Source organism: Myxocyprinus asiaticus, chromosome 33 (assembly GCF_019703515.2).
Source record: "Myxocyprinus asiaticus isolate MX2 ecotype Aquarium Trade chromosome 33, UBuf_Myxa_2, whole genome shotgun sequence".
Classification (NCBI taxonomy): Eukaryota; Metazoa; Chordata; class Actinopteri; order Cypriniformes; family Catostomidae; genus Myxocyprinus; species Myxocyprinus asiaticus.
Genome location: NC_059376.1, coordinates 34,902,587 through 34,927,870, shown reverse-complemented (window position 1 = coordinate 34,927,870; position 25,284 = coordinate 34,902,587). Strand labels below are relative to the sequence as shown.

At 38.6% G+C, this 25,284-nt stretch overlaps 1 protein-coding gene across 2 annotated transcripts; it reads right to left on the bottom strand.

Moving 5' to 3' along the window:
- Positions 1-1,023: 1,023 nt before the first annotated feature.
- On the bottom strand, positions 1,024-23,302 carry LOC127424465 (paired amphipathic helix protein Sin3b-like). Of its 2 annotated transcripts, none has more exons than XM_051669716.1 (19): positions 22,769-23,302; positions 21,177-21,283; positions 20,928-21,081; positions 19,387-19,725; positions 17,143-17,295; positions 15,818-15,940; positions 14,305-14,394; positions 14,065-14,183; positions 13,746-13,956; positions 11,738-11,854; positions 11,399-11,637; positions 9,825-10,008; positions 7,454-8,141; positions 5,987-6,156; positions 5,585-5,758; positions 5,168-5,260; positions 4,235-4,326; positions 3,454-3,652; positions 1,024-2,373 (listed from the first exon to the last, which is right to left on the bottom strand). In XM_051669716.1, the coding sequence occupies exons 1-19, from the start codon at positions 22,877-22,879 to the stop codon at positions 2,140-2,142; spliced, it is 3,597 nt and encodes a 1,198-aa protein (XP_051525676.1). In that variant the 5' UTR covers positions 22,880-23,302; the 3' UTR covers positions 1,024-2,139. The 2 variants fall into 2 exon arrangements, with proteins under 2 accessions (XP_051525676.1, XP_051525675.1); XM_051669715.1 differs by having other exon boundaries at positions 1,026-2,373; positions 19,387-19,728.
- Between the last annotated feature and the right edge of the window lie 1,982 nt (positions 23,303-25,284).

The following is a 25,284-nucleotide window of genomic DNA, read 5'->3' as shown; positions in this document are numbered from 1 at the left end:
TGAGGCACTTACATCGGAAGTGAATGGGGGCCAATTTTTGAACATTAAAATACTCACTGCTTCAAAAGTTTAGCCACAAGACATAAACAATATGCATGTAAACACGATTTAAGTGTAAGTGCTTACTAACCATTTCTGTGTAAAGTTGTAGCCAATTTTACAACTTAGTTGCCATGACGATATAATGTCAACATACACAAAAACCCTAAATCGACTGTAAATTACCATTTAAACAGCTTAACAGCTCAAGTAATACACGAGTTTTGACAGATGAATTCATGTGTTGTTATAAAATTATAAGAAATTGGTCACATTCACTTCCATTGCAAGTGCCTCAGTGTAACCTCGATTTTTGGGATGAGTTGAGAGATTTTTGTGGTAATCAACATTATGCCACAAATGCTGTCGATTGAGCTTAATTTGTATTGAACCCAGAATATTCCTTTAAAAAAAATGACAATACAAAAATAAAAATAGAGTTTCGGGGAAAAGGGAGAGAAGAACAGGGTATTAAAGAAATGCTCAACTGCGATAAAAAAATAAATAAATAAGAGACAAATGAAAGCTCATAACCTTATAAACTTAACCACTAGTCTAGGGGAAAATATTTTTGCTGTCAAAGCAATGTGCAACAGTGGTCAACTGATGGAAATACACACTAAAAACTGTGATGTCCGTCTAAAAAGACAAAGAAAAATAGATTTAGGGTGAATCTTTTAACCCCCCCCCCCCCCACACACACACCAAAATACCTGGGTCAAATTTCACCCCAAAATGAAGAGTGCAGAAAATAACAACAAAATTATATTTTGAAGAAAAAAATATAGAAATTGAAGAAAACGTATCCCTCCAATTCTCAAGTGTAATTTTGTTTAGTTCTAATAACTTTAATGGGGGGGAAAACATATATCATTTAAATTGTAGAGCATTTATAAATCAGGGTAGTATTTGTTGTACTGAATCAATTTATGCCAATTTTAATAGCAACACAGTAATGAGGATTGATGAACATTATTGTGGAAATTTTACAATGTAAAAGTTTAATGGTACAAAAAAGGTTTTGCATTTCTTCATGCAAAATATAATTTTCTTTAAATTTTGGGGTGAAATGCTTGGTTAATAGCTAACACATTCAGAAAAACTTCAGCATGTCAAAACACTATAAAAGTTTAAAAACAAAATTGTATAATTTTCCATTAATATTCCTTAAATTTTCATGTAAATAATCAGCGGTACAGTGTAAACTAAAACAAATCAGAACTTTGGATAATGCTTCACTCTATCCAGCATGTTCAACTTACAGACTTAGAGATGAGAATTTATCAAGAAACATTCATTCTTAAGAACTGCACAACTAGGTTGTTTATTTTTTGATAACTGATACAGGATAAATGTTATACATTCTTTTTTCAAAACACTGATATTTTGTCATTTTTCTGTTTTAATATGTAAAAATTGCACCAAACAAAAGCATGGATTTGGCGAGACTGATATGATACATGATCTGGGTGTTTAACAAAATCGACTACAATTCATGAGCAGTGATTGACGGCGACTGGCAATCCTCCCTTTAGTTAAGAGACGATGAACAGAAAGAACACAAAACGAACTTAAACAAGGACATTAAAGATAAGATGCCGGTGCGCACCAGAGAAACATAATTTTCCAAGTCATCATTCTAGAAAATGCACACAGAATATTCTTCTGCTGTATATATGCAATTGCTCGAGCTCTTGAGACGTACTGTACAAAAAAAGACATATAGATGTTGTAGACGTACTTTAAACCTAGTCTCTCAATATTTTAGTATAAACAAAACAAAACTCTGGATTCAGGAGCTAAAAACTACGATGGATTTGCTTCTTTAAAAAAATTATAAGATTGACATTCACATCTCATAAACGTCTGGTCACTGCATTGGTAAAGATGGACTAGTGTGGGGATGACCGAGTGTGTGAGGCTTTTCAGTGAGGCTTTTCCTCCTTTGAGCAGCAGTCTGTCCTCCTTACCACTCTTGTCTGTTCATTGTGATTTGGCTGAGCTAGTTTGATCTCAGCCACGAGAATGAGCGAGCGAGAAAGAGGCAGAGAGAGAAAGAGAGAGAGAGAGAGAGAGAATCAACCCACAGGCTTGAGGTTTTTATGGTGAGGCGGGGGCCTTGCTGTTGTAGTGCACCTGGTACCTGTTGACAGGTAAGCCTTTGACCTGTGTGGACACACAGGTGGTCTTGCAGGGGATCATGTCCTCATCTTCTTCTCCCATGAGCCAGTCCTGCACATTGTGCTCGGCGCCAGGGGACACATGCTCATTTAGCCAGCCCCGGTGCCACTGCTCAAAACGATCATGTTGAGCTTGTGCTACTCTGTGCTGGGACTATGGGGACAAAAAACAAAAACAAAAAAAAAGATATTAGAATCAGACTACATTTTCATAAAATAAAAACAAACAATACACTTTGTTATTAAGTTATTAATTATATCCCATAATATTTACATGTAAGGTAGTATCATGCACAGCAGTGATATAAATCACTATGTGTCACAATAGAATTTTGTGAGAATTATACTGGATGAAAAGGCAGCTTCTCATTTGCACACCCTTCCTTATTCAAAACTAGATCAACCCTTGTACATTTATCTATAGAAAACCCCATTCCATCTGGTCAAATTTGACCAGAAACATTAAATGTCAAACCCCCAATTCAAACCCCCAAAAATGACACTATCTTCAGTGCTCCATGCATTGGCTGATCTCTATAAGCCAATGTTGTAACAAACTCAATTTCTAGATATTGTCACAAGTTATGCATTACATATACAGTATATTAAGACATTATAAAAGACAATTACTTGTAAAATTGTAGCATTTTTTTTTAAACCAGTTGTTTTTTGAAGGGATTTTGCAAGATGCCACAAAATGCTTACAGTCAAACCTGACCAAGGTGTGCAGCTCCCACACCTAAGGGTAAAAATTGTTGTTAAAGTCTCACCTATTCATTTCTTTGTTCTGCATTGAGGATGTATTATTTTTATTTGACAAAATTCAAAAGAACTGCTGTTATAATCTCACCTGTTAATTTCTTTGTGTGTGTGTGTGTTCTGCATTGAGGATGTGTTATAGTCTCACCCCTTCATATCTGTGCGTGTTCTGCACTGTGGCTGACTGATTTTTATTTGACTAAATAAAATAAAAAATTGCATTCCATTCATTTCTTTGTGTGTGTTTGCATGCGTGTATGTATGTGCGTTCTGCATTGTGGATGTTTTAAAGTCTTACTCCATTTATGAGTGTCTGTGTTCTGCATTGTGTCTGATATATTGATTTTTATTTGAGTAAAAAGTAAAAAAATATTGCTCTGTGTTATAATCTCACCCATTCATTTCCTATTTCAAAAATGACTCGAACAGTGATCAAGGGTAAAGTTGGACTATTGTTGATCTCCAGTCAACTCACCCTCCGAGCCTTCACCAGGGCTCCTCTGCGGTACATGTAGTCTTCAGAGTTCATCACAAACACCATCTTGTGCGTGTTGAGTTTAAAACGGCAGTCCAGATTCCCGGCTGTCTCCACACCCATCTTCCGATGCCACTCTCTCCGGCAACGCATGGCTTCCACCTGCTTGAGCTGCCAGCCGCGGAAATGCCTAAGATTCCTGCAGGTGAGTGTAGAACAAAGATCAGGCTTAGATCAAAATCAGTCTACTTTTTCCTGGGCAGATGCAACAGCAATAATGCTCTTTCAAGATTGATCAAGAATAGCAAATTTTTTTTTGTGAATTTGGAATGCACAATTTCCAATGTGCTTTTTAAGTCCTCGGGGTCGCGTATTGATTCGCCTCAGTCCGGGTGGCGGAGGACGAATCCCAGTTGCCTCCGCGTCTGAGACCGTCAACCCGCGCATCTTATCACGCGACTTGTTGAGCGCGATGCCACGGATCTTCACGCCACTGCGGCAACCAAGCTAAACTCGCCACACGCCCGACCGAGAACAAACCACATTACAGCGACCACGAGGAGGTTAACCCATGTGACTCTACCCTCCCTAGCAACCGGGCCAATTTGGTTGCTTAGGAGCCCTGGGATTCGAACTAGCGAACTCCAGGGGTGATAGCCAGCGTCTTTACCACTGAGCTACCCAGGCCCCCAAGAATAGCAATTTTAACCTTTCTGGATGCAGAGGGAAAGCAAAACAGAAATTCATAAGCGAGTGGATCTTGCATTTAGACGGGTCTTACCTGGGTAAAAATACAGGCTTGAAATAGTAGCCTTCTGTCTGAGAACACACCGACTCAGTCCCTATATACTGCTCCATATAATTAGACAGGCTCTGAAACACACACAAATAAGAAATACTTCCTTATATGGAAAATAGAAATGCATCCAAATTTAAAGGTGCATTCAGCAATTTCTCCTCATTAAAAAAGTTGTACTCCTAAAGAAATGAATAGTAATTTTGAAACGTATGTATATAATCATGATGACTCAGATGAGATGAAGACCCTCGTGGGGGCTGCCTTGTTAGGATCACATGACCAGCTGAATACTACTCATTTAATCTCAGTAAACACCTTATTATTGGATACTTTCACTTGTGGATCAAATGAATCATGGATGACTGTAAAAAGTGATTTTCTACAATGGTATTGGTAACTGAAAACTATTGTGTTTGAATGATGATGCATGCAGGCCCCTAGGTGTCAGTGTAATCCAAGACAACATAAATTAAAATTTACTGAGTGCACCTTTAATACACTATAGACACATTATTGAATACTAATTAACTCCTATGCCACATCCAAACAAATTACTTGATTAATTTGCAGGTTTAGAAACTTCAATGGAAATCACCCACATTTTGGATAAAAGAATGAAAATTTAACACAATCCAGCCACTTTAGGGGAGTAATTGGACTTTTTTAGGATTTGTGGTTAATCTGCACTGATAATCTGTCATGTCACTAGAATACACAAGGTTTTGATGTGGACCTGGGTTCTACTGACCATAAAGACTATGTTTAAAAGGGGGTAAGAGGATTGGGGTTGCTATCCAAAAGTGCAATGCTATTGATTAGAAATATTATGTGTTACTATTTGCCCATAGATCAGATGATGCTGATAAACGGCTTCAGTTGGAACATTTCCCCTGCATAATTTTCCTATGGTGGTACCTGAACATCCAGCGGGTCATCGCCCTGGGCCTCCTCCGTGTCCAGTAGCTCAATTGTTAGGGTAACCTGACCTTTGTTTTGAATGAACATCACCTAATAAAAGGCAACAACCAAGTAATAACATTAACTTTACAAGACTATCACAAAAGATGCATCCCTAATGCATATACTAGAAGTTAATAAATGCATTAGATATACATCCTGATTTAATCACCAAGGGAATGTGGCAAAATAAGAATAATATAAGCAATTCAAGATGATGTTGTAACTCAGGAAGGAAAACCAGCTTGGGTGAATATAAAATTTAAAAAAAGATTTCCAGATAAAAATTTATCATAAGTAGGAACAGCATCAGAAGTAAACATTAAAGGTTACTATTACAATATTATTAGGATTAGGCACAATGTAAGTGTCAACCTTAAAGCAGTTCTCCTCAGCCATGACTCTCTCTGCTTTCCATTGGTAGCTGGCTTCCCAAGCAGCACGGACACACTGGGAGGACAGATTCCCCCCTGCTGCCCCTCTCTTCCTTTCGGTAAGGTACAGCTCAGTCACTTGCAAACACACCTCATCACTGACCAGGTGTTGAAGCTGTCAAAGCCAATGAGTGAGAAGATGAGAGTGTGAACACACAGATCACAGGGAATACTTATTGGCACCTTTATGGCAATACAGCAATCCTAACAAGAGGTACAACTTTTGTACTGTGAGTAAATGCTGTTTGTATAGCAACTAAAAGACACTCAGATCAGCAGTCTGACACTCAGTCTACAAAATGAGATGAAACTAAGCTCAGCACAGTCCGATTCTCTGACCCACCTGTCTGACAATGTTCTGAATGAGCTTGTCGACAGTAAAGCCAATGTAAGCGTGGATGGTGAACATCTCTCTCAGGGTGTCCTCATACTGCGTGGACTCCAGGTTTCCATCCAGTAGACTGCGTACCATGTCCAAAAAGGCTGGGTAATATTCCTCCAACTCCACCTCGCCTGATACGACAGAAATCATTATTCCTTGCATAATTATTCATGCAATCATGTGAAAGTAGTTTTAAAACTAGATTTTTACATTTTCAAAAGAAAAATCAAATATGGCGTCTACGGTGCAGGTTTGATGTCATGATGTTTGATCACGACTCGACACAAAAGAACCGATTACGTCTGATGTTATTGATGTCCAACCTGTGCCGTACTCTCAATTTTTTATTTGGATGCTCACTAATGATTTTATATGAGAGTGAATAACAATTTACATTTTGGTCTGTTCATCAGATATAGTGATCGTATGGCTTCTGAAGACTTGAAATATATTGCACAGCACGAGTCTTATCAACTACTTTTCCTGTAGTTTTATAGTGGGTTTTTTTTTGTCCTTTTTGAGTCAATAATCACTTTCATTATATTAATTTCCTCTTATGTTTCACGGAAGAAAGTAAGTCATCTGGGTTTGGAGTGATATTATGGTGAGAAAATACTGACAATTTTAATTTTTGGGTGAGCTATTCTTTAAAGGAAAATTCTCTCATCATTTACTTACCCCCATGCCAAAGACGTGTATGACTTTCTTCTGCAGAACACAAATTAAGATTTTTAGAAGAATGTCTTACCTCTGCAGGTGCATACAATGCAAGTGAAAGGTGAAGAAAACTTTGAAGCTCCAAAAAGCACACAAACACAGCATAAAATTAGTCCATATGACTCCAGTGGTTTATCCATGTCTTCTGAAGCAATCCAATTGATTTTGGATGAGACAGGCTCAACAAGTAACTCCTTTTTCACCGTACATCTTGCCATTGCAGTCTCTAGGCACGATAATGATTTCAAGCTTGATTACACTTCTTAGCGCTTGACGCATGCGCAAAGCACAAGGAAGTGTAATCAAGCCTGAAATCATGATCGCCAAGGAGACTGCTGATGTCAAGATTTATAGTGAAAATGGATTTGATGGATGGATTTAACCACTGGAGTCATATGGATTACTTTTATGCTGCCTTTATGTGCTTTTTGGAGCTTCAAATTTTTGGTCACCATTTACTTTCATTGTATGGACCTACAGAGCTGAGATGTTCTGCTAAAAATCTTCATCTGCGTTCTTCAGAAGATAGAAAGTCATACACACCTGGGATGGCACAAGGGTGAGCAAATGATGAAAGAATTGTAATTATTTGGTTAATTATTTCTCTAAATATGAGCAATTGTAAGAGTACATTTGCAAGCATCACCGATTAAAAGTTAAAATAGAGACTGAGCAAGAGAAATAGAGAATCTATGGATTAAGTCTACTTACTCGGCTGTTTTAGCCGAAGCTCCATAGCGAGATCACTCGCCTTTTCTCTGCGCCCCTCTTCCATCAGCAGTTCTCGATTCTGCTCCGCTCTGTGTTCCAGTAACTGCCTCTCAGCCTGTCTGTAAACCTTCAGCAGTCGTGAGCACAGAGTCTGGTGCAGCCGCAGGAAGAAGTACCAATTATTATTGACGAAGAACAGGTTGTAGACTCCGTCCAGTTCCTTTTGGTGCTCCGCCTCTGGGTCCCGCAGATCCATCGCATCCCCTTCTGGATTCATGCTGTGGGTGGCGGAATTGTCCATGATCTGCGGGGATGTGCATCGTCTTCGCCTGGAATCACCGTTTAGTTGCTGCTGGCCACCTGCCGTTGAGACTCCGCCCCCTGGGGCGGCACCATCCTCTCCCTCTGCCTCCTCGTCCGTGAACTCTTCCGTCTCGCTCAGCTCGCCACGGCGCGCAAAGAAGAGGTCGGGGACAAAGTGCTGGATGATGCGTTTGATGTGGTCCTTGTCGTCCTTGTGGATGGTGGGCTGCCGTTTGACATGGTAGATGATGAGCGAGGCGGCGTCCTCCAGGATCTGTTTGTCCTCATAGCTGAAGATCATGTGGGGTTCGCTGGTTGAACCAGCGCCTGAGCCGTCACGACCTTGCTGGCCAACACCGCCCTCTTCTGTGCTCTGCTCCTGCCTCTGTGGAGGAGAGGAGGGGGGAAAGTAGTTGGAAACATTTATTTAACCACGTATAAAACTTTACAAGTGTGACTTGGCAAAAGACACAACATGTAGCATTTAAACAAATTTCAAGATCAAATAAAAAAAAAAAAATAAAAAAAAAAAAAAGGACAAAGGACAAAGCTGTCAGCAATTTAATAAAATCACAAAAACTTTTTCCAAAAGTGCCGTACTTTAGGTCTTTACAAATGCTATTAATCCATCCAGTGATGGAGGCTGAGACAGTTTATAGGTATGTGAAGGCATTATTGACACTGATTTTAGGCACAGATTTCGCCTAACCATCTTGAAGACAACCAACTGGTTTTGTTGTGTCCTCTTTGTGTATAAGTGGGCAGTTCTTAGCTAGAATAAGTATCAATGTGTTCCAGATCCAGCATCTGCGTGACTACCAACAACCTAGCAAGATTAGAAGCAATTCTGCCTTTATTGGACCAGATAGCTACATTTGTATAACTATCCAAAATATAACAAGATGAAAAGGGAACAAGTTGTTATCTGCATGAAACATGAGACTCTTATAGCAGGTGACCTGAGATTAGATTTCCATTACAGAATCAGGGCAGCAACTGTACTATGTTCCCATTGAGGAGGAATGCAAAATGAAAACATTTAAGACGATACATTTAAAAATTAAAAATAATAATCTGATTTAAGCATCAACAAAAACATTGAACGAAACATTAAAGGGATACTTCACCCAAAAATGAAAATTCTCTTAACATTTACTCACCCTCATGTGTATAGTTCACCCAAAAGTGAAAATTTTCTCATTATTTACTCACACTTATGCCATCCCAGATGTGTATGACTTTCGTTCATCTGCTGAACTCAAATGAAGATTTTTAGAGGAATTTCTCAGCTCTGTAGGTCCATACAATGCAAGTGAATGGGTGCCAAAATTTTGAAGCTCCAAAAATCACATAAATCAGCATAAAAGTAATCCATAAGATTCTAGTGGTTAAATCTATGCATCAGAAGTGATATGAGAGACGTAAGTCCTTTTTCACTATAAATTCTCCACCCTCCTCAGTCAATCTCCACTTTAACTTTCACATTATTCTTTTGTTTTTGGATATTCACATTCTTCATGCATATCGCCCCCTACTGGGCAGGGAGAAGGATTTCCAGCAAAAAAGGACTTAAATATTTAGCTGTTTCTCACCAACAACTATCACTTGACTTCTGAATATATGGATTAAAACACTGGAGTCGTATGGATTACTTTTGTGCTGCCTTTATGTGCTTTTTGGAGCATCAAAATTATGGCACCCATTCACTTGCATTGTATAGACATACAGAGCCGAAATATTCTTCTAAAAATCATAACTTGTGTTCTGCAGAAGAAAGAAAGTCATACACATCTGTGATGGCATGAGGGTGAAAAAATGATGAGAGAATTTTCATTTTTGAGTGAACTTTCCCTTTATGTTTATTCTTAATCTGTGTACAATTCCTGAAGTAAATCGGTATGTGGCTCTACTGTTACATAGGTTTGTCTTTAACTCAGTTCCACCCATCATGCCAAATAAGATGCTTTCTCTAAGGCACAGTAACAGGTTAAATCTGAGAGTTATAGTAAAAATTCTTCCCAAAAGCTTGCGTCTGTGCCATTAGGCCTGTAGATAAAGTTGAACTCACCTCATCATAGATGCTCTCTATTTCATTGAGAAGACTCTTGGACCGGAGGGCCTTCATGTCATTTTGCTTAAAGTTGACACCCTGGTGGTCCAGTGATTTCAGGTACGCTTTCTCGTATTGCTCTCTCCAGATTTTATTGAAGCCCTGCTGGGCCTCCCTCCACTCCTCCTCTTTAGCTTTCAATCTGCGGTAAAATAAATTACATATTTATTCTGCAATCTCACAGCATTTCAAACAATCAAAGTGCATTTTGTGGTGGACTGAGGCATTTTTTAAACTTGATGAACACAACTGACTAGTGGTCAACCGATTTATCGGCCTTGGCGATATATCGGACGATATTCACATTTTTTTAATTATCGCCATTGGCCGATAAATTTTCCCCTTTGGCCGATTTGTTTCTTGAGGCTGCTGAGAATCGCCTGCTTGCATGTGAAGCGACTGAGACATGTATACAGTTTGTTTTGTTGTTATGTGCCATCGTGTTACTACAATAATAGACCGGTGTGCAACAGGTCTATTAAAGTCTTATCTAAACGGTCTGCATATCAGAGCCGTGACAGACACGTTTGAGCTCATAATGTTAAAGTGCTCACCTGTTTCATTCTCCTCCTCTCTCATCAACAGTTGAACTTGTAAATTTTAACTGTCTTGTCTAATGATAAAAAGGCAAATATCAATACAACTGATATCATATACTGTCTGCAAATATCTCATTTAAACAGATATAATTCACAAACCTCACAAAAATCCAGCGTTTTCTTCCCATCGAGCACTTATCTAATATCTTCCTCTGAAGCGCGTATTCTATCAGCCAGAATCAAAACTTCACGATCAGGATCAAAAGTTTGTCTGATTCACAAATCATGACGGTCACTCCGTGACAATCCAAGCAGGCGATCCAGGCCATTTAAACTGTCAGTAGAGTGCTGCTTGTGCTGGATCCGCACGAGCGCATGAGTGCAACTTCAAAGAAAATGCACTTCACGTGTGCTATAAGTAAATGTCATATTAACTTTGCACTGTATGTGCAATTGGTTTGATTCTGTATTTGTTGAGAAAATGAGATTGTTAATGCGCACATGCCATCCATGGTTATTGGACTACTGTGTGTGCTGTTATTTCCTTCTTCCTAATATATGAACAATTTCTTCATGTGCAAATAAATTACAAAAATTTGATGACTAAACAGAAATCAGAAGAAACTGCTACATATCGACATCGGCTATTAAAAAACCCATATCGGACGATCACTACAATTGACTGTACTGTAACTGCACAGATGTCAGGTAGTTCACCCAAAAATGTCACCATCTACTCCACCTTCATGTTAAAACATGATGTTATGATTTTCAGTGGAACACAAAAGGAGTTATGGTGTCATGTGTTCTACATTTCCGACTGCACAATAAAAAAATTTAGAGTAACGAGGCTGAGCAGATTAGATAATTTTAACTTTTGGGTGAACTATTCCTTTAATTTTGCTGTCAAACAAACGGTAGAAAACACAAGAGATATATGTGATTTGTGAGCGAGAGAGTGATAAGATTAGGAAAAAGACATCATTAGTTAACCTTTTGAGTACTACAGGAACTGCAGTGGCTGGACTCCTCTTTAACCCCTCTATGATCTCTGGAGCCTTGTCACCGTAGATACGATAGACCGCACGCCGCTGGATGACCTCAGAGGTGCCGCCCAGGCAGTCGTCCAGTCGGAACCGCTCTTGATCCTCCGGTGAAAGGCGGGATAGCTTCTTCTGCACACTTTCCAAAACTCTGATTGTTGCCAAATTAGTCTCTAGGACAACATCCAGCTATCAAGCAAAAAAAATAAACGATCCACATTAATCTCAGTGGCCTTAACATTAAAACAAACCTGATGCAAAAGTCTGGATTTTTAAGAGATCATCATACCTCAAATCTCTCATCCTCACAGCGATGAAGTTGCTCTTCATAAGGGGTTTTCTTGGAACTCACAAAAGTGGAGTCTTCAGACCAGGAAGGAAATGAGACCCAGGTATCGTTGAGCACCTGAAAACAACACAATGGTCCTCAGTGATTATCACCATATTATCATTATTTTGAAGACTTTTTATACATTCTTGACTACCACTAAGAGCCAATTAGAAGGTGCACTCAGTAATTTGTGTTTATATTGTGCTAGAGGCATAGATGCAGCATTACGCAAAAACAGAAGTTCTCAATTACCAATGTAATCGTAAAAATGTGCTATTCGCAGCCAGTCATAATTAATTTACTCTGCAAGTGAAAGTGTCTATTTACAAAAGGATTATTATGATACAGAGAGTAAAGGACAAAGTATACTTCAGTTGTCCGTGCTGCTGATCGTGCTTATGCGTGGCGCAAACTTCGTCTAGGGATGTGCATGAGTAGTCGAGTAATTGAGTAGTCGTTCTGCACCAGCTAGTCGAATATTAAAAACACTACTCGAATATTGCAAATTCATTTTCCTTTACGCATCTGCCTGCTGTGAGCAGCGCTGAATTATACAGTTTTCCCACTGAATCTCGCACCAAATCTCGCAGTTACAATTGAGTCCACTGGGGGGCCCTGTGGATGCATGTCATCGAGGTGTTGGATGAGAAAAGACTGAATTGCCATCTGTGCTTCAGAAAGCAAAGTGTGACAATACTTGCTATATTTTGATTCTTACTGAATTCTACACTATTTGTATTCGGTTCTTGTTGGAGTCATGCAAATTAACAGACGAGGATCAAAGAAAGAAAATATGAAGCGAACTCGGAAACTTATCAGACCAGAATGTGCGCATGTGCGATAAATCTCTGAACACCAGCAGAGTACATTTTATAAAAGCAAACTTTCACCACTTTTTTTTCTGATAAATACCATGTGAAATGTTAATAATGATAAAAATGTGATAGCCTTTATATAGACTCAGAATTTATATCTGTGCATTATCAGTACTGGTCTGTAAATCTTTTGTTTTCCAGCTTTAGTAATGCATATTGTTCATATTTTTTTTTCCCAAAGAAAAGCATAGTTTATTGGATTTATCTTATTTTGAAACCGTTCCTGGTAACGTTTGTGAATAAAACAAAATAAAAGATTCATGTACATGTCATATGTGTTATTTTGAACGTGCATTTTAATATGAGTAATCGAGTACTTGTTTGTTTGTGGGTTGGAGTACTCGAATACAAAATTACTCGAAAATGCGTATCCCTCATTTCATCATCAGCACAATCAGTGAGGAATTTCTGCGTGCGGCCCAGATTTTAAGAGTATACTTTGAAAGTCAACGCAGATGACAGGGCACGATCCGGAACGTAGAAAAACAAATTATATCCGGGCCTTAATATTCAGATTGTCTTATGATCAAAATGGAGACGTTCATGGAGATGGAGACTATGCATGAAGAATGAGAATCACCAAAATCTCAAGAAGAATTTGAAAGTGAAAGTAGAGATTGACTGAGCAGGGAGGAGAATTCATAGTAAAAAGGACTTAAATATTGATCTGTTTCTCACCCACATTTATCATATCGATTCTGAAGATATTGATTTAACCACTGGATTAGTATGGATTACTTTTATGCTGATTTATGTGATTTTTGGAGTATACCCGGGCCTTCATATTAGACTGGTCTTATGATCAACATGGAGGCGTTCATAAATGTGTGTCCAGCACCATATGTAGACTAAAGCAGCTTTCTCCAAGACTGATATGACTACAGCCTTTATCTCATGTTAGTCTTATTCATTTTTAACAGTTTTTATTTTTCTATTTAGCAATTAATAACTTGATTAATAATAAAAAAACAATTAGCAAACAGTAGCAATTATAGATAACTTTATATAAAAAAGAAAAAAAAGAACACGAAACAGTTTAGATTTGGCATGAATAACTAGCCTATTATCTATATTTGGTGAAACTTTGTTACCTCTTTGCATATAGCTGTTCGGCCGCTGCATTTGGGCTGCTGGTAGGTCTTGGGCAAGGCTCTGTAACTGGAACCCAGGCGTTTACAGGAGGCATAGTCCACTTCTCTACCGCCACCCTCCATGTAGCGTTCAGAAAGGCCAGCGATCACGTGAGACAGCTCTTTATCACCCAAAAATGACTTAAACTGGGTGTACAGTTCAGGGAACTTCCTAAAAAATTATACACCAGTGACATGACTCATAAAAGGGCTGTGAAATCCACCATATGAAAATACATTAACAGAATTAAATAATCTTGCCATTCTGAATCTTTCTTACCCCAAGAATGGAGTTACAAGTTGCAGAAGTTCGGCCCCTGAAACTACTTCCTGGTTGAAGAGGGCTATACAGCGCAAGAAATTCTCGTACACCTCTTGACTCTTGAGCAGCCGACGAACCTATAGAAAATAAATAAATGTAATAATATTGTTCAATAGCTGAGAACATAAAAAAAATTGTCAGGCTAATGCTGACTCACTGCTGCTGACATTTCCAGGCAATTGTGTTAAAGAAACTTGCCTTGTCAAAGAACGTGAATTCCCGTAGCACTCCATGTTTTCCAACAGAAGCAAAGGATGGGTCCTTGGAACAGGAATACTTCAATTTCTTCTACATGGATGAAAGATAACCGTTGTAAGCACAATTAACCCAGACAGAATGTGAGACCTTAAAACTTTATAAGTCTTAAATTGATAGTTCACCCAAAAATTTACATTCTCCCATCATTTACTCACCCTCGTGCCATCCCAGATGTGTGTGACTTACTTCTGTAGAATACAAATTATGATTTTAAGAAAATATTTCAGCTCTGTAGTTCCATAAAATGCAAGCGAATGGTGCCAAAATTTTTATGCTCCAAAAAGCACATACAGACATCATAAAAGTAATCCATATGACTCCAGTGTTTTAATCCATATCTTCAGAAGTGATATGATAGGTGTGGGTGAGAAACAGATCAATATTTAAGTCCATTTGTGCTAGAAATTCTTCTCCCTGCCCAGTAGGGGGCGATATGCATGAAGAACATGAATCACCAAAAACAGAAGAAGAATGTGAAAGTGAAAGTAGAGATTGACTGAGCAGGGTGGAGAATTCATAGTAAAAAAAGGACTTAAATATTGATCTGTTTCTCACCCACCCCTATCATCTCAGTCATATGGATTACTTTTATGCTGACTTATGTGATTTTTGGAGCTTTAAAATTTTGGCATCCATTCACTTGCATTTTGAGGACCTGAGCTGAAATATTTAAGTAAAAATCTTAATTTGAGTTCAGCAGATGAAAGAAAGTAATACACATCTGGGATGGCATAAGGCTGAGTAAATGATGAAAGAATTTTCATTTTTGGGTGAACTATTCCTTTAAAAGTCTTTGTTTAGGCAAGCCGCAAAAATCTGATTTATTGACGTATTTGACTCAAATCAGTCAGTAAAAAATTAAAAGAAAAAAATGAACACAAAATCTGATGTTTACAAACTCAATCCAAATCATATCGACATGTGATTTGAAATCCGATTAAACATCTGGATTGTATCTCAGTCTTGATGTTTAGATTGGATTTCAAGTATTTTCGGACTTTCGTTTAACAAACAAGCAACGACAGGTATGTAACTCTACTTCATATAGCAAATTATGTGACATTCACTATGCAGTGAGTGGTGACTGAGTGAACAATTCAGCAGTTATGGATGCAGTATATACATAAATGCATAAAATGCCTCTGCCGCATATGTTCTTTCATGCATCCTGTGAGTTAAACACTGCAGTGAGTAGTCATGATAGACATAGCATAGCATTTTCCAGCTTTCCATCCTCAGTTGTTGTATGTGTAAATCTCTTGCTATCACGCCGATGCATACATCATTACAATAGCAACCACTGTAGATACACCTGATTTAAACTACACTGTTTGAATGATGTGTGGAGAGTCAGACCTAAAAAACAGATATGAAAACCAAATTGTACAATATTGTGTGCAGTGTGAACAAAGCCTTAAAGAATCCATGTTGGCTGACATGAGTGAACTCTGACCTTCAGAAGTGGGGTCATGTGAGGCATTAACATGGGTCTAGGTCTCTTCTTGCTCTGTTTGTTCATTTCCTCGTCCTCTGCTTTCTTCAGATGGTCTTTGCCAGGCAAAGATCCTCCAGTGAACTGTAATCCCAGACACAATCCTTAGAAATCAATAGCCTGACTTACAGTACCCATGTGGAGATGCAAAATGTTATCATATCAGAACGATGACTGAATGTGCGTTTAGGGGTTTTTATTATGAAATGGGTTCCCATACCTTCTGACAAATACATATCCATGATCTTTCCAGTCAATGTACTCTACACAATAGCAATAGGCCTATCTAGACAATTTAATATTTTACAATAGAACAGACAAGAAAACATTTATACAGAAATTTCCATTACATTTCCAGGCCTGGAAAACACAATTAAAAAATTCTCAGATATTTCCAGATTTCTTATGACTGTGGGAACCCTAATTGATAGGGGTGTAACGATTCGGTTCAGTTCACAATACTGAACTCACGGTTCGGTTCGGCTCACGATTCTTTAAGCTAAGTCTAAATCAAGAAAAGTTAAGATTGAAAGTTTAATATTATCATCACTACTTTAAAGACATATGCAAAACAGTTCATTTGCTTTAACATTAAGCTAAAAGTACTGTTCTTAAAAGTGCTAAATGATCCACCAGAGATGTACTGGGACTAAAAATCAGGCCAGAACAGGGCAGTGGTGACACCAAATGGAAAAACTTGTATAATGGAAATGCATGCTTATCCAGTTAAAGGAATGATTTGAAATAAAATCAGACATGATATTTGACATTAGGATTATATTTCCAGATAGCATTATGCATAATATTCAGCATTATATATAGTAGATTAATAAAGCACCACCATTAAACCTCTGTAAACTTCAATTTTCCCTTGCACAGTCAGAGCAGATCACTCTAGCACTACAAACGGACATTCGATCCCTCACGATAAAAAGGTGCATCACTCTCCTGCTCCTGGTTTCAATTTCAGCCGAGACCCATCGTACAACACCTGTGGCTGCTAGTGTGCACGTGCAGTCCTATTTTAGAGCTCCTTATGCAAAATAAAGCGATTTCCATTTTTATGCCAACGTTACAAAGGCTTAAGGAGTCACACATATTGGACAGAACAGAGGCTTAAAAATAAAATAAAAAAACCGTCCCATCTCCATGATGCGCATCGTCACATTTTTTAACCACGATGAATCGTGCCACGATAAACCGTTACACCCCTACATCGAAAACGTTAACGGAATCCTTCAGTTGCAATCAATACAAGTACAAGCATTTAAAATGAATTTTCTAACCAGAGATCTCTTTGCATCAGGCAAAAACTGGCCGAATTCTGCAAGCAGATCCTCCTGGCCTTTGAACAGACTCGCCACTTTCGAGAAAACTTCATCCTCCGTCATTCCTCCACTGCTACACCCTCTGTTCTCCTTCACTTCCAGCTGCTCCTTCTGTAGATGGACACGGAATCCACAAAAATCAATGAACATCATTAAGTTTACAGGATGAGTAGGAAAACAGTACAGGACACCATTTCCTTTAGCTCTAGTAGGTGGTAGACCAGTCTCAGCCTCAGACAGCACACCCACGGACCGCTCACAGTCCGTTCACTGAACGTCTGATACATACTGAAAACAAAAGGGCAAACACTTCACAATCCAACAAAATATATATAATATAGATATTCATGGTATTAGGCTGTAACAATGAACGCTTCTGAGGAAGAGCTAACGCTAATCAATGTATTTTTCTAAGTTTGTGAGATTTGAGTAGGTGTAACGGAATGATAACATCACAAAAAATACCTCCGTATTACAGTATCATGGTATTAAGGTGCATTGCTAATATTATTAGCAGTTTATTATTAGTTATAGCTAAATTTAGAAAAGAAAAAAAAAACATGTTCCCAACTAAAATGTAATGTTATGCCATACTGTCAAACTGTCTAAAATTCTTTAAATAATTTTTTTATTATTATGTAAACATTTATTAAATTAAATTTAGGTGGATAAAAATTATAAAATAAAATGTTTTAAAGATTACTGGCCAGGATAACAGTTCAGATTTGATTTAGTAATTTGTTGCTTTTGTAATTTAATCTGATTCTAAACAATACCAACTGAAAAATGAACGATAATTCATTTGCAGTTTATTTATTGGTGGTTTTTTTAGTACGGTTTATTTTTTGCTGCAGTATCACTGTCCATTTCCTGCATGCCTAAAGCACTTCCTACACCCTATTAGTACTTTACAAATCAAATATATTATTACTAGCATTAAACACATTGTAGGCCTACTGTTGCGCTGCACTTAAGCAAATAAATGCATGAACAAACATTCAGCCCATTGTAAAGTTGCATATAAGTGCTTCAATCTGTTGCCTGCATTTGTGAGTGTGAAAAAAGTACAAACATAACATTAGTCTACCTATAAACCCAAGGAGACATCACAAATCATATACTGTAACTGCTCTGTACAATTGTGGCGCTGTTTTGGCGGCACAAGGGGGACTTACACAATATTAGCCAGGTGGTTTTAATGTTGTGGCTGATCAGTGTAAACCTGTATTGCACCAGGTGTTTTTTTTTTTATGAAAGGGGGTCTATAACGTATTATTCTATACTGTATTTTCACTAACATTCATCTCCGCTAATTCCATAGGATGATGATCGCGGAGATAGTGTTTCAGGTTTGAAGTGTTTCCTGCCTGAGCCAACCCTTTTTCCGACACAAACTGAGTAACTGAGAAATATTGATGGTGCCTTGAGTGTCTTTACCATACTGTACCTAAAGTACTCCCATGCTGTGGACTTCAGCGGTTTTGGTTGGGGAAATAAAGGTTTAGGCCCTGAAATGGACAAATCCAAAATTTCGCAACATGTGCACGTCATTTTTAAAATGGAGTTTAGGCTGAATGTATGCTGTGTAAATGTCGCCGTTTCTGTCTTAAATTAACTGATTTGGATTTTAGAAAAGATCAGTAAAATCCTGACTTTACAATCACGCAATACCATGAACTAGAAGATGTCAATGGTATGTAAACCATCTGCTTTTAAACCGAGTATACCGTAAAACAGTTACATCCCTAGTAGCATGTAAAATAGATATCCACAAAGAGAACTGAATATTAAAATCTGTGAAATAATCAGTACTTAGATATTACTTTAAGCTGGACAGAAATTCTGATCAAAGTCTACATATGTTTTCTGCTAATTTCTTTGGTATATTCTATATAAATGTTTGTGAAGACAGCTGCAACATTATTTGAATGAGTTATTTCATAGCCAGTATATTGATGTAGTAGAGTGGATTTCAAATTAATCCGCCCCAAAACAATATGTAATAACAAATCAAACTGCGTTTGGTCATTTTACATGTCGGCCAGACAGTCTTTTCCTATCATAGTGGGTGGTTCCTGGCCAGAATAACCTGCGAAGTGGATCAGACTTCATGGAAATAATCAAAAGTCTGGCTCTGCGAGACTAGTAGCATATCAATTATGTGCTTTGTACAAAGCGGACTATGCCTTTGTTTGTCCTCACCTGGTATGTATGTAAAATTTCAAGAAAGGCTCGGTAGGTTTCTGGGTTGTCCAAAAATCGGTTTTTTATCTTATTGACGTAACTGATGGCGCTGTCAAACTCCACAGGGCTGGGCTCCGATGTAGGCGGGGACACCGATGTGGTGGCTGGCTGTGACTGGCTCTCTCGGCTGGGCAATGGAAGTGACAACCTGCTTGACTGTTCTGGGGGTCCAGAGGATGAAGCGTTACTCTCCGGAGATGTCACTGCTTCATTCTGAGCAGACCCAGCCTCAGCCAAAGCTGACGAAGAGGCACTAACCACAGAGCTGCTCGTGCTCCTTCCTGGCCCTGGAGAAACCTGCTGGAAAAGAACGAGAACCTTATAATCAAAGCAGATTTTTAATGTATCAAAAATGACAATATACAATTATGGGTTCGAAACAGGAATAGTTTTACACAAAACATACATTTCACAGCTTATACTGTAAGCAGTCTGTTGCCCTATTTGAGAAAACAAAGACAGACAAACAAATCAAATTAAATTGGCATATGTTTGAAGGTATGACCTCAATTCGGTAGCATACTTAATCTGTCATAATCCAAATGATGGATAAAGATCTGTACTAATTTTAAAAACGCAGTCCGTAACTTAACTTTAACAACAACCATCACCACATACATACAATAATAAATCTGTACATTTGTTCTGAAATGCAAAAATAATGAATGGTTGTGTGGAACCAGATAAGGAATTAAGGACTGCACCATAAACCACCATAACCCAAGACGGTAAATTGTATTTAATGCTAAAGTGCGTAATTTCTGCACCACTATAATGTTAAATAATGTTATTTAGGCATTGTTGAATTGTTTAGCAACCTCAGATCAGAGACGGGTCACTTATATTCAAATTAATTAGAGAAACTGGAACGCCCAACGGTCAACAGACGTAGAAAGGAAGTCCCGCCTTACAGGTAAAATCACCTTTCAGGTACAGACATCGCATGTCAATCATCTCGAGAACACGCATGTGCATTAGCTATATTAGCCAGGAAAATTTTGTTTTTTGGTGTAATCTGAGGTAAAGCAGCACAATTTATGTCACCAGTGCAGTCATACTTTTCTGCTGATTTTAAATATGTTCTCTGATCGCAATCTTGACCTTCCGTTTTTGAGATTTCGGTCTTTCCCCATTCAATTAGGAGATGCACTGGCATGTCGCTTTTTCACCTAGAAAAATAGCTCCCCATGAGCATTGCAAAGATGGCTGCCGAGTGACCTGACTTGCTTAAAAAGACTTTGCTCACATTCAGGTACGGAACGCACACTTTTCACAATCCAGTCAATTTCTGATGGATAAAACCTTTACATGTTCTCTTGTAGAAGATCCAGTTATACCTGGAAATAAGTCACATTACAGAAGCAATATGGGCAGCAAATGCAGTTTCATGTTGACTTTAACCTTTTCCCTGTAATGATGAAGTGAAACAGGCAGAGGACATAGAAACAGAACACAGCCAGCAATACAGACTAGTAGTAAACTTGTCTTACAAGTCTTACCTGTGAGGAAAACGGTGACTGAAGAAAGGCCATTCCATTCTTGGGAATTTCAATCCGATATCCAGGCGGTAGGAAGGCATTAAACCCCAGAACAAGGTCTGGATGTCCATGGAAGAGTTGAGAAACTCTGTTGATGACTCCTGGTGTGTCAATACTGTGAACGGAGATAAAAGATTTACAATTAAAATGTTATGATCAAGAGCACATTCAGAAATTTTAGATAACAAAAGTGTATCAACACCTACATACCTTTGAGATTTAAACTCTTTCATGATATCCAGAAACTTATTGTATATCCCCGGATCATTTCCAAACCGTATTTTGACTTGATCCAAGTAAGACAAGGCATCCTCCACCTATTGCAGTCCAAACAAAATGAGATACAAGCATTTACCCTGTGAAAGAGCCCTTACAAAAAGGTACCGTAACAGTATAATATGGTAATACCAAATCACTTTGATATATAACATGGAACTGAATGACCAATTCCTTAATATTCACCATGGCATTTGCATGGTATTTCAATGTGTCTCAAAGATTACTATGGAACTGTCATGATACTAAATCATGATCACATTCAAGTACTGTGTGATTTACATGGTACTTTAAAGAATATCACGGTATTGCCATGGCATATGTCCAACAAATTAATGATAGTGCTATGGTAATTTGTTACTTAAAGCACTAAAAGGAAAGACGTGTGTGTTATCAGGTTAATTCCTGGTGACTGTGTAGCCCATCACATTGAATGACTTGCATTTGCTTTAACTTTTATAATTAATCCATTGTTGCCATTCTACTTTCTTTCAATTATACAACAGAAACAAAACAGGCACAGTGAATTTCGAAAATACCAAAATACACATAGAAAACCAAACTGTTCCGTTTTTCCTCTCTGTGTGCACAAGAACAAAACCCTCACCAAAAATATACGCCTAAATAAGTCTACACGATATAAAACAGTTTCAATCAGCCCTCAGAGCTTAAGCTTAGCTATTCAACAACTGCCGTGCAGAAAACTGGCCAAAACAATCTGTCGAATAGCAAAATCGGCCTGTTTATCTTCTCTTTGTGGTTTTATTAATATTCAGTGCTGAAAATAAAGGCAGTTGAGGGCTCATTGACTCTTCTAGCTTTGCTGGGTTAGCACTAATGCTAGTCACAACACAAAACAACCCCCCCTAAAATTTCGCAACAAAAACAAACCAAATGCAATTCAAACGGTATCAAACTGCTTTTTGAGAGAGAGTCACTTGAGCTATGTGTAATAAAACACTTTATATTTTCTTTCGAAGGTATGGTTAAATTGAAATGGGGGCACATTCATGACAAAAGCAGCTGTTAGCTGAGCAAAACCCCTCTCTATCTCTCGTATCTACTTCAATTCAATCACAATAAACCGGTGTAATCTGAAAACAAACGGGCTGCTAACTGATTTTTTTGCGGACCCACATAAATACCCACCGGCTTCGGTGTTAACAAAGAGCGGTGAAAAAAACGACCGTGAGAAGGGAGAAAACACACGACGGGGGAAACATTAGACTTTAATTCAGCAGATACTCTTTCATCATGTTGGACTAGTCAACTGCAATTGCTTTGACCACGAATCAGAACTGTTAAGCAAAAATAAATGGACTTTTCTGGCTTGAATCTGCTGTGATCACAGTGCGGATGTGAATAAGTTGCATAGTGCGTAATATTTTCAAATGCATACACACACACACACACTTGATATGCCCCATATGCATAAGAACAGCACAGCACTTCCTAATGCACATGTAGCATAAGAAAGGGAAAACGTGCACTTTGTTCTCCTTTCCCCTTGCTGCAATGCCTCTTACCTTTAGTTTCTGAAAGTGCTGCTGTTGGACTTGCTTCTGGACCACATAGGCCTTGTCTTGGATCTGGTTGATCTTCTTCGTAGTGCTGCCGTGAGCCTGAATTTTCGCCATGGTGTGTGTTCTTTCTTCCACACCACCACCAACAGCCACCCAAGCCACGATTATTTACCGTCCCTCCGTATTTGCAGGTTGTTCTGGTGTGCTCAGATCACTTCGGTTTAGGGGGCCACCCAGCTCTCTTCTTCCCACACAAGTCCAGTTTACTTTACAGGCCACCCAGTTACTCCAGTATACTTCCAGCTCAAGCCCGCAAAAAGGAAAGAGATAGTGCCAAGTATGTTCAGACCTCTTAAATCCTACTAAAATGATCGCATCAAGCGTATGGTTCCTTAATGGACCCCCACCGATATTGACGGAGAGAACGAGAAACAATGTATCTATTTTTCCCAATGGTCGTATTATTTAAATAAGTGGTGCATGTCTCTTTAAATTCGGCGGCAGTGGTGCGCTAGTTCTTTAGCGTCCGGAAACGGAGGGAGATGTGGAGGAATGAAGAGCGCATGTGCACGTAATGAAACGGGGGCGGGGCTTATGGAATCTCAGCGTGAATGAGAATGAGATTCTTGCACACGTTTTTGTCCGTTGAACGAGTGTTATTGAAAGTTATAAATAACATTTCTTGTATCGATTAAGACATGTTTTATGACCTATTTATTACTCTATGCAGTAACAAAAAAATGACCAAAACATCTCCTCTTTTGTATAAAAATTAGCTTTTGATTTTGTAAGTGATTAAAATAATTTATTTGTCCCTTTAAGAAAAAAAAAAAAAACCTTTCTATTAATTTAATGTATTATTTTATAAAGACGTGTGTAGTTTCTCCCTCGTATGTACCTGTGTTTTTCAGTATGTTTTTTAAAATAGAAAAAAAATAATAATAATAACACAGGATAAACTGTAATCAAAGTCAGGTTTATTTTCATTTTAGTAACAATAAAACGGTCCAAAAGTGTTAAACTGCCATCAAACTGTCTAAAATCTAAGTGAGTAATAACTTGTAAACTATGGTCTAAAAATGTCTGAGAGAAAATACTGTGCAGATACTCAAATATTCTTTTTAACACCATAGCTAGCAACACTAACAGCTAAATATATATATATATATATATACACACACACACACACACACATAGTGCATTCATAAAGTATTCAGACCCCTTCATTTTTTCACATTTTGTTATGTTGCAGCCTTGTGCTAAAATGCTTTAAATTATTTTTTTCACATCAGTCTACACTCCATACCCCATAATGACAAGGCAAAAAAATGATTTTTGCTAACTTTGCAGAAATATCACATTGACATAAGTACTCAGACCCTTCACTCAGTACTTAGTTGAAACACCTTTGACAGCTATTACAGCCTCAAGTCTTTTTGGGTATGATGCAACAAGCTTTGCACACCTGGATTTGGGGATTTTCTGCCATTCTTCTCTGCAGATCCTCTCAAGCTCTGTCAGTTTGAATGGGGTCTGTTGGTGAACATCCATTTTCAGGTCTCTCCAGAGATGTTCGATTGGGTTCAAGTCCGGGCTCTGGCTGGGCCACTCAAGGACATTCATAGAGTTGTCCCTAAGCCACTCTTGCGTTGTCTTGGCTGTGTGCTTAGGGTCATTGTCCTGCTGGCCCAGTCTGAGGTCCTAAGCACTCTGGACCAGGTTTTCATTAAGGATATCTCTGTATTTTGCTGTGATCAGCTTTTCTTCAACCCTGACCAGTCCCCCAGTCCCTGCCACTGAAAAACACCCCCACAGCATGATGCTACCACCACCATGCTTCACCGTTGGGATGGTATTGCGCAGGTGATGAGTGGTGCTTGGTTTTCTCCAGACATGACACTTGGAATTGAGGCCAAACAGTTCAATCTTCATTTCATCACAACAGAGAATTTTGTTTCTCACAGTCTGAAAGTCCTTTAGGTGGTTTTTTTGCAAATTCCAAGCAGGCTTTCATGTGTCTTGCATTGAGGAGAGGCTTCCGTCTGGCCATTCTGCCATAAAGCCCAGATCGGTGAAGTGTTGCAGTGATGGTTGTCCTTCTGCAAGTTTCTCCCATCTCCACACATGATCTCGGAGCTCAACCAGAGTGACCATCGGGTTCTTGGTCACCTCTCTTACCAAAGCTCTTCTCCACCGATTGCTCAGTTTGGCCGGGTGGCCAGCTCTAAGAACTGTCCTGGTTGTTCCACACTTCTTCCATTTAAGAATTATGGAGGACACTGTGCTCTTGGGAACCTTCAATGCAGCTCAAATGTTTTTGTAGCCTTCCCCAGATCTGTGCCTCGACACAATCCTGTCTCTGAGCTCTGCAGGCAGTTCCTTTGACCTCATGGCTTGGTTTTTGCTCTGACATGCATTTCCAGCTGTGAGACCTTACAGTATATAGACAGGTGTGCGCCTTTCCAAATCATGTCCAATCAATTGAATTTGCCACAGTTGGACTCCAATCAAAGTGTAGA